This window comes from Mixophyes fleayi, chromosome 4, assembly GCF_038048845.1.
Source record: "Mixophyes fleayi isolate aMixFle1 chromosome 4, aMixFle1.hap1, whole genome shotgun sequence".
Classification (NCBI taxonomy): domain Eukaryota; kingdom Metazoa; phylum Chordata; class Amphibia; order Anura; family Limnodynastidae; genus Mixophyes; species Mixophyes fleayi.
The window spans coordinates 96,723,524-96,737,899 of NC_134405.1; the positions used below are offsets into that span (position 1 = coordinate 96,723,524).

At 39.5% G+C, this 14,376-nt stretch overlaps 1 protein-coding gene across 2 annotated transcripts in view; it reads left to right on the forward strand.

Annotated features, from left to right (window-relative positions):
• CEMIP (cell migration inducing hyaluronidase 1) overlaps positions 1–13,147 on the forward strand; it is a 101,425-nt gene extending 88,278 nt beyond the window's left edge. Inside the window, exons 23-29 of one of the 2 annotated variants that reach the window (XM_075207793.1) lie at positions 197–408; positions 953–1,138; positions 5,382–5,586; positions 8,106–8,195; positions 9,089–9,246; positions 9,398–9,498; positions 10,949–13,147. In XM_075207793.1, coding sequence (XP_075063894.1) covers positions 197–408; positions 953–1,138; positions 5,382–5,586; positions 8,106–8,195; positions 9,089–9,246; positions 9,398–9,498; positions 10,949–11,076 — 1,080 coding nt within the window. In that variant the 3' untranslated portion in view covers positions 11,077–13,147. The remainder of the gene's footprint in view (positions 1–196; positions 409–952; positions 1,139–5,381; positions 5,587–8,105; positions 8,196–9,088; positions 9,247–9,397; positions 9,499–10,948) is intronic. The other variant, XM_075207794.1, reaches the window with a different exon arrangement.
• Positions 13,148–14,376: the final 1,229 nt, after the last annotated feature.

Below are 14,376 nucleotides of genomic sequence, written 5' to 3' on the forward strand. Positions count from 1 at the left end.
ATTAATTAATTTGTAAAATAAGTGCAGAAAATTGAGACCTGGGTGAAATTGGTCAAATTGGGATTGTAAATATGAGGGATGGTTCTGCTCTACCATTGGCCATTTTATCACGCTTGTGTTTACGCTAACATTTAAGCCAATCACCCACTTTCTTTAAACAATGTTTGGTCTCTGAGTGACACTGTTGTCCTTATAGATCTACATCCAGGCACGAAAACCAGCTAATGCGGGAATGACAATTATTAAAGACGAGTACCCTGAACACCCATTGTACTTAGAAGGAGCATTGGGGAAAAGCAATCATTATCAACAATATCAGCCAGTTATCACCCTGCAGAAAGGTTACACAGTGCATTGGGATAAGCCGGCCCCCGAGGAGCTGACTGTCTGGCTTATTAACTTCCAATGGTAGGTCATGAGTTTGTTTTTGTCATTCTCAATGAAATGAAGTGGTTATAGCATTTCATCATCTAAAACTGGCTAGAAGCAATACTTATTGTCACATCTTTATAACTAGCCCATTAGTAATAAGCAGGGCAAACACAGTTCATTAAATAACAATCCCTTGTATAAGTAGCATGAACATTTACCTCATACAATGTTATGACTATTTTACTAAATCATTAGTCTCAGTATAAGACTTCTATGCCAACGGCTCTTTAATTACTACTGAGGTTGTTACAATTCAGATTAAAATTCATGAAATATAACAGGAGAGATAGAATATCTAACCCGAAATGCTCTTTATGGTGTTATTATTTGTATTCCCGGCACTATAAAATGATTTCCTTGGGTTAATTGAAATGTTTTGCTAGAAGTTCTTGCAAAATGCTTTGAGCCAGGAAAAAATAGCCATCTCAAAATGTAATATTTTTCTTGGCCACTTGATTTCTTAGGAAATGTGATGTCAAGTTCTTATTACTTGTGGTAACACATGATTCTCCTATTTTAGGAATGACTGGATTCAAATAGGATTTTGTTATCCTAAAGGGACAACATTTTCCATCCTCTCAGACATTCACAATCGGCTCACGAAGCAAACATACAAGACGGGAACCTTTGTACGAACCTTACAAATGGACAAAGTTCACCAGGCTCACCCGGGCAGGGGCTATTATTACTGGGATGAGGATCATGGGTATGTATGCTTCCTTGGACTGACTTATCCCAGTTCCCATCAACAATAACTGAAAACAGTTTGCAGTACTTGCAAACATAAATGTAAATATTGTCAGAAATTACATGGAGAAAAATGATAATATTTAAAATTCCAGGTACCGCTGTCCCTGAGTTGGGACATTTTTTTTATTTGCGCTAAAAGGTACATCTGTAAGTTCAAAGTGACATTGTCCCGACTCTACTAGAAAACAGCAAATGAAATGTCACATTCTCAAATTGTATTGACACAATATATAAGTTTGAATCTCTCACAAGTAGCAGCTTCAGTCCTCACTATAGATTTTTTTAATTGTAGATTAGGCTTCACATCGTCAAACTTGTTAAAATGTTAACAACACATTGCACCATGTTATAAAAAAAGCCCCAGGGCGTAACTCATTAAGGCGCTAACGTACATTGCAGGTTTTTTTAAATCAGACATATGCACGTCCGTATCCAACAAGAAGCGAATCTGAAGATATGTCTCTTGTTGAATATTAGTCTAGGTATGGTATAGTCTAACAGACAATACACTGCAGGATGCGTCTGATACATATGTAAAATATAAAGTCCCAAAAGAACGAACAGAAAAAAAATGAATGTCACCTGTTAATAATATCGGGCCTGATTCATTAAGGATCTTAACTTAAGAAACTTCTTATTTCAGTCTCCTGGACAAAACCATGTTACAATGCAAGGGGTGCAAATTAGTATTCTGTTTTGCACATAAGTTACATACTGACTGTTTTTTCATGTAGCACACAAATATCAACTTTAAATTTCAGTGTACAAATAAGCAATCAAGTATTTGTGTGCTACATGAAAACACAGTCAGTTCAGAGATCCAGATTCAGAGAAGGGAGTTGACTGAGAGACAACGATCAAAACCACAGAGGGTAGCCATCCGAGAGCCAAGGGTCAACCACAGAAAGGCAGCCTGGTAACAACAGGATCCAGTGCTGGTTCAAGGAGAGAAAGCTCAAGAAACTGTCAGTGTGTGATTCCCAGGAAGCTGCTTATATAGGCCTGAAATAGGCATCAGGCCTGGCCACTATTCTGCAGCAGGGTTAGGTCATTCCTTGATGCAGGTTTACACAGATGAGATGAAAATGATGCAGCAGGTTACTGACTGGGCCTGTGGTTCACTGCACAGAGGCTGCAGTTCAGTGTCTGTTGGTATGAGAAACTCTGTGGCAGCACAGCAGCAATGCCATGATGGAAAAGAGTTGTGATCCCAAACGGCAATCCCTGCCTGTAAACAGTAAACATCTCAGAGCATAGGAGACTTGTGGACAGGATAATTCAGGGACTGAACTATACAGGACCTGGCACTGCGTTCATCATTGTTACTTTACATTACGTTTTTCTGAACACGTTACCAGCATGGCCTGTTACTCACCATATTAATCTTCCTGTGACACTGATTTTCAGCTTGTATTCTGACTCTTAGCCTGTGCTGACCCTTGACTTGTCCCCGACTATGTCTGTCAGGTCACATTGTCATCTTAAATCTGCACTTTCAAATGCTTACTAGTGGGGTTTGCCTAAAGGTTGCAATCTGTGAATGTTTTGAAGCACAATCTCATTACCTAGTTGGCAATTAGACTCTGTGACCCAGGTGAACAAGTGATAAGCACTACCAGCACAGTGGGTCCACACCACAGTCGTGGCTCAGGCCATAGACCCACTGATGTCCCGTTACCAAGTTTCGCTATAATGGACATCTCTGAGTGATTTGCAAAACCTGACTACATTATGCAAAATCGTCAAGGACTATCCACCCGCATGGAATTGCTTCAGTTAGGAATTCACACAGTAAGTGCAAGAACTGAACTATTTCAACAGAACAATTTTCAGTGTATTCCCTCACTATTTTGTTATGATAGGGATCTTCAGACCTTTAGAGGTTTCCTCAACTAATGCGCAAACCAGTTTGAATTTCAGTCTGGGAATTTTGTCTCAGAGCATTCTAAATCACTCCTCTCTTACCAAATCACTCCTCTCTCACCAAATCACTCCTCTCTCACCAAATCACTCCTCTCTTACCAAATCCCTCCTCTCTTACCAAATCCCTCCTCTCTTACCAAATCACTCCTCTCTTATCAAATCACTCCTCTCTTACCAAATCACTCCTCTCTCACCAAATCACTCCTCTCTCACCAAATCACTCCTCTCTCACCAAATCACTCCTCTCTCACCAAATCACTCCTCTCTTACCAAATCACTCCTCTCTCACCAAATCACTCCTCTCTTACCAAATCACTCCTCTCTTACCAAATCCCTCCTCTCTTACCAAATCCCTCCTCTCTTACCAAATCACTCCTCTTACCAAATCACTCCTCTCTCACCAAATCACTCCTCTCTCACCAAATCACTCCTCTCTCACCAAATCACTCCTCTCTCACCAAATCACTCCTCTCTCACCAAATCACTCCTCTCTCACCAAATCACTCCTCTCTTACCAAATCACTCCTCTCTTACCAAATCACTCCTCTCTCACCAAATCACTCCTCTCTCACCAAATCACTCCTCTCTTACCAAATCACTCCTCTCTCACCAAATCACTCCTCTCTTACCAAATCACTCCTCTCTCACCAAATCACTCCTCTCTTACCTGGACCTCACCCTTATATGACACGATTATTTTCAATATAATGCATTTGCCTTTCCTAAAGTCTTTGAATAACCTGATTGAGTATCCTCCACCTCTGCAAGGCTGTTATGGTTATGACAGAGCAACATACATGCCATTCATTTTTATATGATTGCATAAGAGCAGACATCAAATAAAGAATCATTATCAGCCACCTTTCAGCAACAATTATCAGACAAAATCAAAGACAAATAGGGATTTCAAGATATTCCAGCATTCCTTGATGACCTCATCTTCCTTTGAAATAAAGTTTATTCATTTTAGGAAACTGTCACAAGAAATGGAACACACCCAAAAGCAAAAGTCCTCCCAGTTGGCACCAAACCTTCATATACCTGTGGTTGTTGCTAGGGGGAACTTTGCAGGTGGAGCAATTTCACCGCTCTGTAGAGGAACATTCTTGCAAGCGGTCTCTTGGTCTTTGTATGTAGTGTGGGAGACTTTGACAGCTAGTTCTTCCTAAAATTACCAAAGCCTAAGTAGTTCCAGAAAGGACATCCTAGGCAGTGTAGCTAGCTCCCCAGCAAGTTCAGATTCTGACATGTCTGTCACTAACATAGCCTTATTTTATTTGGAAGCTGCAGGTAACTTTTTTTGGACAAGCTCAGGTTCAAAAGATCTAGATTCTACTAGATACTTCTGGAGATCCTTTTTACATTACAGTGATTGATGGAAGTGACTTTCCTGGAACATCTATCCAGTTCACTTAACTTACAAAATTGAGGTTCTGCATAAAGAACAAATGTTTGTAATTCCAAACTCTTTGAATCTTGTCCTTTAGGTCTACAGTGGCTGCAACAAGAGCTCCAAGTCATTAACTGGAAGCCCGGTCACATCCTCTCTTGGGGTTGCTCATGTTTTGGCCCCTTTGGTAGTATTGAAAAAAAAAAATCCTTTCAATTCCCTTTCTTTTTTAGTGAGTACTTAAACCTTTTTGATTATGTTTCATTCCAAGCATCTTCTTGGTGCTTTCTTTTCCTACAGAAAGGATCTATTATTTTGGAAACCAAGATCTGTTAGCAGTAAAGCTTATCTTGAAAGAACTGAAGCATCTTTTGCAAAAGAACGCTTCATCTAATTACCATTTATGCAGATCTTGAATTTCTCTTGTGGTCTGCTTAAAAGGTGAATCATCGACAAGTACAGTGTGATCTCAATGAGATCCAATGGTTTTTAGTTTTTCTCTTCCTGTTCTAATAAAACCCAACCTGACTCCTGGCCTGTCCCCAACTATATCTGTGTCGTGTCCCATTATTATCTGGGGAGTCTCACAGAGAGCTCATGGTGAACACTAATCACTCATTAGACTGTGCCCCAGATGGGCCGGCATTAATAGCTAACAGCATCTCCTGAACACACTGAGAGTATGATACTTGGCTAGTTTCTATATTATATTACATCTGAAGATATTCATTTATGATGACCTGAGCACAATTATTGTACACATATTAAAAAGTGGGTGTAAGTCTCTTCATTATCATTTATGTATACAAAGGTCTCTGTCTTCTACAGAATCAATGTCTGCTTGCTTAACACATATAACAATGTTCGTTTGTTTGTTTGTTTTCAGGCTGTTGTTTATAATGGTGAAAGCACAGAATGAAAAGGAGAAGTTTGCATTTTGCTCAGTGAAAGGCTGTGAGAGAGTAAAAATCAAAGCTGATATTCCAAAAGGGTCTGGTGTCAGTGACTGTCAGGCTTTGGCCTACCCCAAATACTCCCAAATACCAATAGTGGATGTGCCGCTGCCAAAAAAGATTAACGGGAATGATCTGGTAAATTACCATTTTTGAGTTTTGCAATCTTTGTTTTCTATGTTGTGGTGGTGCACTATAGGCAGAATTTGGGGAAATCATAAAAGTTAAGCTTTGTGTGCAGGAAAAGTTCTTAAACAATGTTGTGATACTATTTATATAATGTGTAACATAGTTTAATGGCCTAGAAGCATATACGTACTCAGCTATGTTCTCTGAACATCTACCATGGTCTGAAAAGTAGGCAAGCCAGCCATGTTCTTGAAAAACCCCAAGTATGTTCTTCAAGCTACACATTTACACGTAATGTATGTATAAACCATAGCAGTATTAAAGTTTACTTAGCACCAACATGCAATGAAGGAAGTCAATTTGTGGCAAAAATAATATTAATGGGAATCCAGCATATTTGGTTCCTACTGAATAGGCAAGCTGCATTCTTGGTGATGTCACTTGGTCTTAATGAATTGATTATGAATTCTGAATTCTTATGAATAAGCAGACGTGCATTTTGAAGTGTGATGGGCTGACCATCTAGACAAATTGGGATAAAACTCTTTCGGAAACTAAGCTATGGTCAGGGCAACAGGCAAAGAAGTCCAGTAAACAAAGTCAAGGGTCATACACGAGCAATCCAATCCAAAAGTAGATACAGGGCACAGGAGCAGGTCAGCAAACAGAGACTGAAAACTATAACCGGCAGGGAGGCTAAGCCCTCCCTGCCTTTTATACACATATGGGGGAATCAGAATAGAGGGACTACAACTGCAGTAATCAGCCCATAAGGCTGTTAATTAATTTCCCCACAGTGTGCGCACACGCCCAGCTTTCATTCTAGCCGGGCAGTGGTGGTGAAAGGAAAAGGAGTCCTGGCCATCATCATGACGACCAGGACGTTTAGACGGAAGTGACACCAGGTCGTCATGGTGACGTCTGGGACGCCCGAGGCAGACAGGAGCGAGCCGCAGTGACCAGCAGTGGAACCGCGGCTCGTGACAAAAACCAAACAGTTTTCAGAGTGCACCCAGTGAGCTTCAAAAATGGAATCCATCAGATTGAAACATATGTTTAGTTATGTGTTGTCTATTCAGCTGTGTGCAGTTGTGCAGGTGTCAGGAATGGACTCAGCTGGCAGCTACTTGTTCAAGAGAACATTGCTTGCATTCAGCAAAATTAACAAAACTGCAATACACATTCTTAGATTGAGAACTTTATACCTACAAATGTTATAAATATTACAAGATGCTGTATCATTAGATCAACTTATATCAGATGTAGTAAAGAAATCTAGCCAAACATGCTGCAATATTGGCTTGAAAAAATTCCATGTTTGGCCCAAAACAACAAAATACCTGAAAATGATCTGATTCAATCAAACCACAGTTGACCAGTGTGTGTGGCAATTTGCTGACTGCTCTAATAGGCCCCCATGCGGTCTGGTAGCTCAGGCTGAAAGCCAAAATACTGGATCTGTCCCATATGACAATCTGTGTGTGGCTTAAATACAAACAGGTCCTGTAGTTCAGTACTCAGTAGCATTAGGAATGGCCCCTATGTGGCCAGCATTACACGTATGATACACTTTATAATATTATTGCAGAAAAGGATTTGCCAGCGGGGAGAAAGATCTTCTTCTATTTAGATGTATGCTAAACATTCACACTCTTCCACTTCCACACTGCACCACTCCACATCCACACTGCATATAGATGTACTTTACTCTCATATCAGACATTTGCTTAGTAGAGTGGAGGATGGGAGGGAAAGGAGAGGGAGAGTGAGCAGAAAGGACCATGAATGACCACTCGTGGCTGCTTGCTACGATTAAACAAGCTCACTAAGTGTCATTTACAAACCATGAAAATGTGGGGAAAAAACTGTTATTTTATTTGTGCAAGTGTATCCCTTTATCCACTATGTGCATTTCCCGGTACACACACACTAACCAGTCTTTGGAAACACCCCTGTAAAAATATGGTGAAAACAGCAAAAATGTCACTACAACGTCAAATCTATTTCCACTTTCTCACTACCCTTTTCATTTACTATTTTGCCCCATTAATACTGACAGTGATGGGACATAGGCTTTGTCTTTATTACAAGTCGTTTCCATTAAAAGTTCAGGAACATGGTTGGGTCTTTGACCATCCAAAGAATTCAATACCTGTGTGGAAAAGTAACGGCTTTGCAAATCCCTAAATCCCGTTTCTCCACCTAGTCAGCTCATTAACTATCCTATAAAATAAAACCTTGTTTTTGCAGTTAGGTGCAAAACACCCCAGATCTACCCAGCTCCTCCCATCAGATAATGCCATCTTCACCCACAATGTCATGCTCTTATCCACAAAATTACATGTAACTGCGCAAAAGTAGGTTTGTGATGTCACAAAAGAGCATTTGCACGTTCTCCACAGAAATTGAACATAAAAACAGACAGTATTTCCACATCTATTTGCTGCACACAACACAAATAAAGACACCTTTAAGTATGTGTTACCTTCAGAAAAACTGCTGCTCTAAAAGTTGTACTTATGTTTCAGAAGACAACAAAGGATCACTTACTGGAGATCAAAGTACAGTCTTACAACACCAGATACTTCCATCTAAAGGATGATTTTGCCTACATTGAGGTAAGGCGTTGCTAGAATTTTGCATTATTTTAACAGGTTTATAGGATGACTAAAATGTGTACAGGAGCAGAGGTGGTTACAGGGTATGATAGAGCATTTTTTTCAGGGCCCTCAGCATTGTTCTTGTGTAGTAATCCCATCCCATATGTACCTTTGTGAAGGCTGTCTGGGTTTGATATTGTGTCAGTAGGTTCCCAGTAGCTGGGAGGACACAGTATGGTCCCCCCAACCTTAAAGATTGAAACAGTCCTTAAAAAGTCACCTCAATATCAAAGCCTACCATCCTCCTACCTAATTCCTCTGTCATCAGACCAGCATGGCCTCAGCCAAAACACCACTCTGCGCTGTGCTTACCCTTCCTGTTTCAGACTCGCCCCCATGAGATTGTAAGATCTCAGAATCAGGATAATCTTTCCTCCTGTATTGTCAAGGAGGGCATCCTTATATTTGTTTCTTATTATACTTTATGTTGGTCCTGTGATTTTTGTTATTTAGATAGCTCAGTAGTTTGTTTCCTGTTCAACTACAGATTATGTATAATGAAGTAATTCCCCAGCATACAGCTTGCAGAATATTATGATGCACTATAAATAAACATTAATACTAAAATTTAGTCAAACCATAACGGAAACTTATTGCACTTACATATAACCGTAATGCCTTAAAAATGTCTTTGTGGATATAGCCTTGCATACAATATAGCCTTACAATTGTGTTTGCTGCAGACCTCCTGAGTTTCAACATGCTATGATACAGGCATAATTTGTCTAAAATGTAATGCTTGGAAAAATCAAGTATAATGTCATATTCATGTGATTCATGGCATCTGCACAGTAATTTGATCAGTGGGCACACACAAACCTGATTAACCTCATTACATTTTGTATTAACAGGTGGATAACAAAAAGTTTTTCATGCCAGACAATGGGATACAAGTGGTTGTGATTGATGGAAGTCAGGGGAAAGTTGTGGATAGTGCTAGCTTTAAAACTACCATTCTTCAAGGAATCCCAGCTCAACTCGATAACTATGTGACAAACATCAAAGACAAGTGAGTACAGTACTCTATATAGAATTATATACATACTGTATATGCACACATGTATGTGATATGTAAGTGGAATGTTATTTAATATGACGTTTATAAACCTAGAATGAGCAACAGAACCTTTTCCCAGCTCACGATTAGCTTTTTCTTTTAGCTCCATTGTGGTCATTGTATCAAAAGGAAGACTTTATAACAAAGGGCCATGGATCAAAGTACTGGGAAAACTTGGAGCTGAAGCGGATCTAAAGATGAAAGGTGAGAAATATTCAGGTATTATAGTACTTTCGTCCAATGTCAATGTCCAGTGCAATCAGTAAAAGAGAAAAATGCCACAATCATCACATTAACAGACATTTTCTAACAGGATAGTGGGGGCAGAGAAAGCCACTGCCCCCCTTCCCCCCAAAGGTTTCATACCCCTGTAATATTGTATCAGTCAGATGTATTCTAAGATGCATCCAGCTCAGAAACAGTAACAGGTATGTAACCGTGTGCCCCTCAATAGTGTAGAGATACCATAGAGATACGGATGGACAGTATTAGTGGTAAATGCTGATCGTAATACCCTGTCTGTACATAATATTATAAAAATAATGAAGTGTTATATACAATATATACAAATGGAAATGTCAGTTAAGTTGTGTGAGTAGAGGGCCACCACTTCGTATAATACAGCTGTGATGCTAATGACAGCTGGAGGGGTCAGTATACAGTTAGCCAATCAGAAGGGGCTAGATAATGTTGCTGATAGTCATCATCATCAAGGTGTATTGTTGCACCAGTCCGCCAGCACCCGCAAGAGATACGTCTCCTGAAAGGAGTATTTGTGGCTATGTCCACGTCTAATTGTGTTGCAGTAACTTGAACTTGTCATAACTGTACTTGCACTACTACTGCCTGCCCCTGCCCACCTCTCTAGGCAAAAGGAGGCAGAAGTGATCAATAAGTAGTATAAAAATGTGCATCTTACTAAAAACCCTCTAGGTGTATAACTATCTTATCACATGTGTTATCAATATGGGTGTCCATTGTTTATTCTGATTTAGAATAACTTGTATCTGTCTTCAGAAGGACTTCTTTACTGTAAAAATAAAAAGTCAAAACATTAGATGCCCTGCAGGCCAATTTTTTTTAGGACCACAGGAAAGTAAATGATAAAATACAGATTAAATTGTAATATCTCTTACTGTAAACTGTTTACACCACTTAATCATGAACTCACCCACACAAATGCGTGCACTCGCGTGATGGCACATAGCCTGGTGTTTCTGTGTAAACTGCTGCAGATGGAGGCAGTTACGGTAGCTAAATGTGTAAGCTGCATTAACAATCTCCATCTGCAGCAGCTTACAATCAAATGCTAGGAGGTGAGCCCTGGAGCATCATGGGAGTGCGCCAGCAGAGTCTGACACAAACTCTGCTCTCCAAACAGAGGAACTGTGGGTGAACCACGCCAAGGAGCCCTGCTTTTCTGATAGAGGGGGAATGGATTATTTAAAAAATAAAATGTTTATACACAGTGTTAATAAAATATAAAGTTACATTTGTGTATTTTTACTGAGAAAAGAAATATTATCCAATGGGAAACCTAAGATACAGTACAATGTTGAAAGCATTTAAGTAACATCAGCACCAGTCTTATGAAGCTGCAGTTTGGCTAGAGCTGTTGTTATAATATGCTCACCTATTCCTGTTTTGATTGCAGATAAACTGGCTTTCGTTGGATATAAAGGACATTTTAAACCTGTTTGGACCAAGCTGGTTACGAATGCTGAAGCTGCAAAAATCTACCAAGTTGTCCCCTTTCCCGTGGAGAGAAAAATGAAATTATGAAGCTGAGCAGATGAGGTTTCGCCACTGTTATCACTGCCAGGATTGGGTGGTCTGCGGACGCTGACACAAGTCAGAACGCACAACCTATCCTCCCATTGACTCTGCACAGACTGTGCTTGTGCTGTACAACTTGTAGCAGGTTATCCTAGTGACCCCAGGCTTCTTACGTCCGTTGTGCCATGCTCCCATGTGCTCAGTGCCCACTGCTGCCCTAACGTGGATGGAAAATTGTTACGCAATATGCTTCCCACAAAACAATACTTTGATTGTGGGGTCCTACTCTTCCTAGATAATGTGTTTTAACTCACTGCTAAAAAAATTGAGTTATTTTATTTGCACATTATTCATTTTAGTAACTGCTGTTTTTGTGGTGATATTGTTATTCAGGTTTAGATTGATTGTTTGCATCAAACAGGTTTGCCAAAATATTCAATTTGTTAATATTTTATTTGTAACACCTGAATTTTCTATTGCAGTGGTCACAATCCTCTGCCAAAGACATGTATAACATTAAGGTTTAGATGCCAGCAAAGGGTTTTCACTCTGGTAAATGCAGGCTTTTGTTTTTAGAGTTCAGAATCTAAATAACAGGATGGGGGACCAAAGTCTCACAAAGGGCATATATCTAGAAAATCCAGTGCCGCCAGTGTATTCTGCTGATATAAATAGAGACTGTCAGGTATAACGTACACCAGATGATACATGGAATTCATTTATGTAGCGTGCATAGGCAGCATAACTTCCACAAGTCTTACTGAGTTCTAGCCAAAACGTTACCCTGCTTAGAATGCAGCATTCATATTTACACATTCATAATGTATAATGGTAACAGAGTTTTGCCGCAGTGCTATAATTGTAATGGTTCTTTGCTACTTTACTACTGTTGCAAAAGCAGACCGTTGTTAACCAGAAGCTATAAAGGATTGCATATTCTAGGCCAGTGGTGCTCAACCTTCTCTTCGCACCATTGTTCTAGGACCCCAAGGGGTAAATGTATCATACCCCAGTTTTTTCAACTCGCCAGGAATCTGCAAGTTGACAGCTAAAATTTAAACGATTTCCAGCGAGTTGAAAAAAACGGGTATGATACATTTACCCCCAAGTGTCTGCCATAGTTTTGAGACCCCAATATAGGTGGTCCACACAGGCATTTATCTGACAATTAGGGGACCCCTAAAGAGATTCTGAGACCTCACTGGGGGCCCCGACACACAGATTATACTTTTATTTTAAGCCTTTTTTTTTAGAGTTCTAAAATGGTAAACAAGCAGGTAAGACAATAGCTAAAGTTTCAACAGTCTAGTTTGGGAAAATCATCAAACAATGCCACCTTTCAAACATGATCCCTGAAGATAAGTCATCACTTTTGCTTAATATGTCATTCACTACTCAATATCCATCCTGATGTATTATACACCACTCTTTTTGGCATACTGTACTCACTAAAAGCACAACAACTAGTTCCGCTGACACTTAAGGGACAATGGCATTCTCTATGTTTTTGCTTTGCACTATTAGGTGGTTACCATTCCTAGTTTTAAAACCACTTGAAATCACCCTAGTCAGTCTCTGGAATAGTTTTAGAAAAAGTTGACGTGGACACATTCATTTGCCCAAACAAGCTTAGTTAGTGGGATTTACAGACAAACCACATCACACAAGGATCAGTGCTAATGTGCTATTTTCTAGTACAGAATCTCTGTCTTTTAAAATACAATCCTGTATTGTCTCTTTGCTCTTCAGTCACCGAAATAGCTGGTCCTTTTTCGGAAATAGATGTAAAAGTACTGTAAAAAAAAATTTTGTATGTATGCAATATTTCTTATAGACTTCACCTGAAACAAAAAAAAGTGAAAAAATATATATTTTGTATTTATTTATTCATTCATCTGAATGCCAGGGAATGGACTCGATGTGTCATTATCCTGTAGATGTAAAGGATTTGGTATAAATGGTTAATTGTAGATGATCTTTTTGTAAATCAGATGTTGATTATTTGCAAATTTGGAGATGTCTGTATCAGAAACTGTTGTCTGTCTTGAAAATTAAAATAAAAATTTAAAAACATTAATCTGATTTTGTTATTTATACAATTCAAATGTATGCAGGTTTAAATAGAAAAATAGGTATATGAAGATGCAACACACTCCGCACAATATGCCCTGTTATAGCTACAATACAATCAATTAGTACTATTGTTATCTAGGAATATGAAGATACCGACGATCGGCAGTCATTCCTACTCATGAATGGATAATTCATAGAACCTGCTGTCAAAATGTAATGTGAAAGTTTTCCTTCACAAAACATACCTCTTGGTATCAGACCACTGATGAAGATGCACTATGGTGGAGAGTACAAGGACCCATGTACAATGGTATTACTCATACCCAGGTGTGTACTTTAATTCTGAGCTAATCATCTTCCCTCCTTTTAGGATCTCCACTCCACCAACCCCCAATCATTCTTACCATGGACAAGACCACACTCTCTTCTGTTCTTCATGTCCGCTGCCTTGCTATCATCCTTGACCACATCCTCTCTCTCACCATAAATGCAGTCATCTTCCAGGCCTTCCACCTTCAAAACATCACCAGGATACAACCCTTTTTCACCCTTGATGCTATAAAAGCTCTCCTTGACACTCATTATTTCCGGCCTTGACTACTGTAATCTCCTATTGTGTGACCTTTCACCTGTCTCTCCCCACCTCAATCTCTTCTCAACACTGAGGCGAGTATGATTTTTCTCTCCCATCAATCCACCTAGTCCTCCCTGCTAATTTCTACACTGGCTCCCCATTTCCTATAGAATCCAACACCTCAACTCCCCATTAGTGACCACATCCCCCTCCCACCTCTGAGACTGTTCCATTCCCTACCTATGATAGGCACTATCACACCCAATCAGGCCCTACATTAGCCTCCAAAGTGTTAAATGCTCCTTAAAAACTCCACCTCTTCAGCAAAGTCTAACTGTAGTTGGTCCAGTACAAAACAGGAATATTTTAATAAAAAGGTATTTCTTGAGACTTAGTATTAGGGGGTACAACATTAAACTTCCTTGTAATATAGCCTGGATAGCAGAGGCTCTTAAGCAACTTTCATGTTAGCTCCCAGGTATGCTAGGAAGACAAGAGACCACTTGTTTTAAAGAGACAAGTTAATACCCCCATATAAGTGAGTTGTAGCTTAAGCAAATGGATCTTTTACGTCAAATACAAAAAAAGAGCAAAATAAACCCAACAAAATTTTTCAGTTAATGTTATCCCTAAACCCTTAAGTCTCCCTAATATGCTCA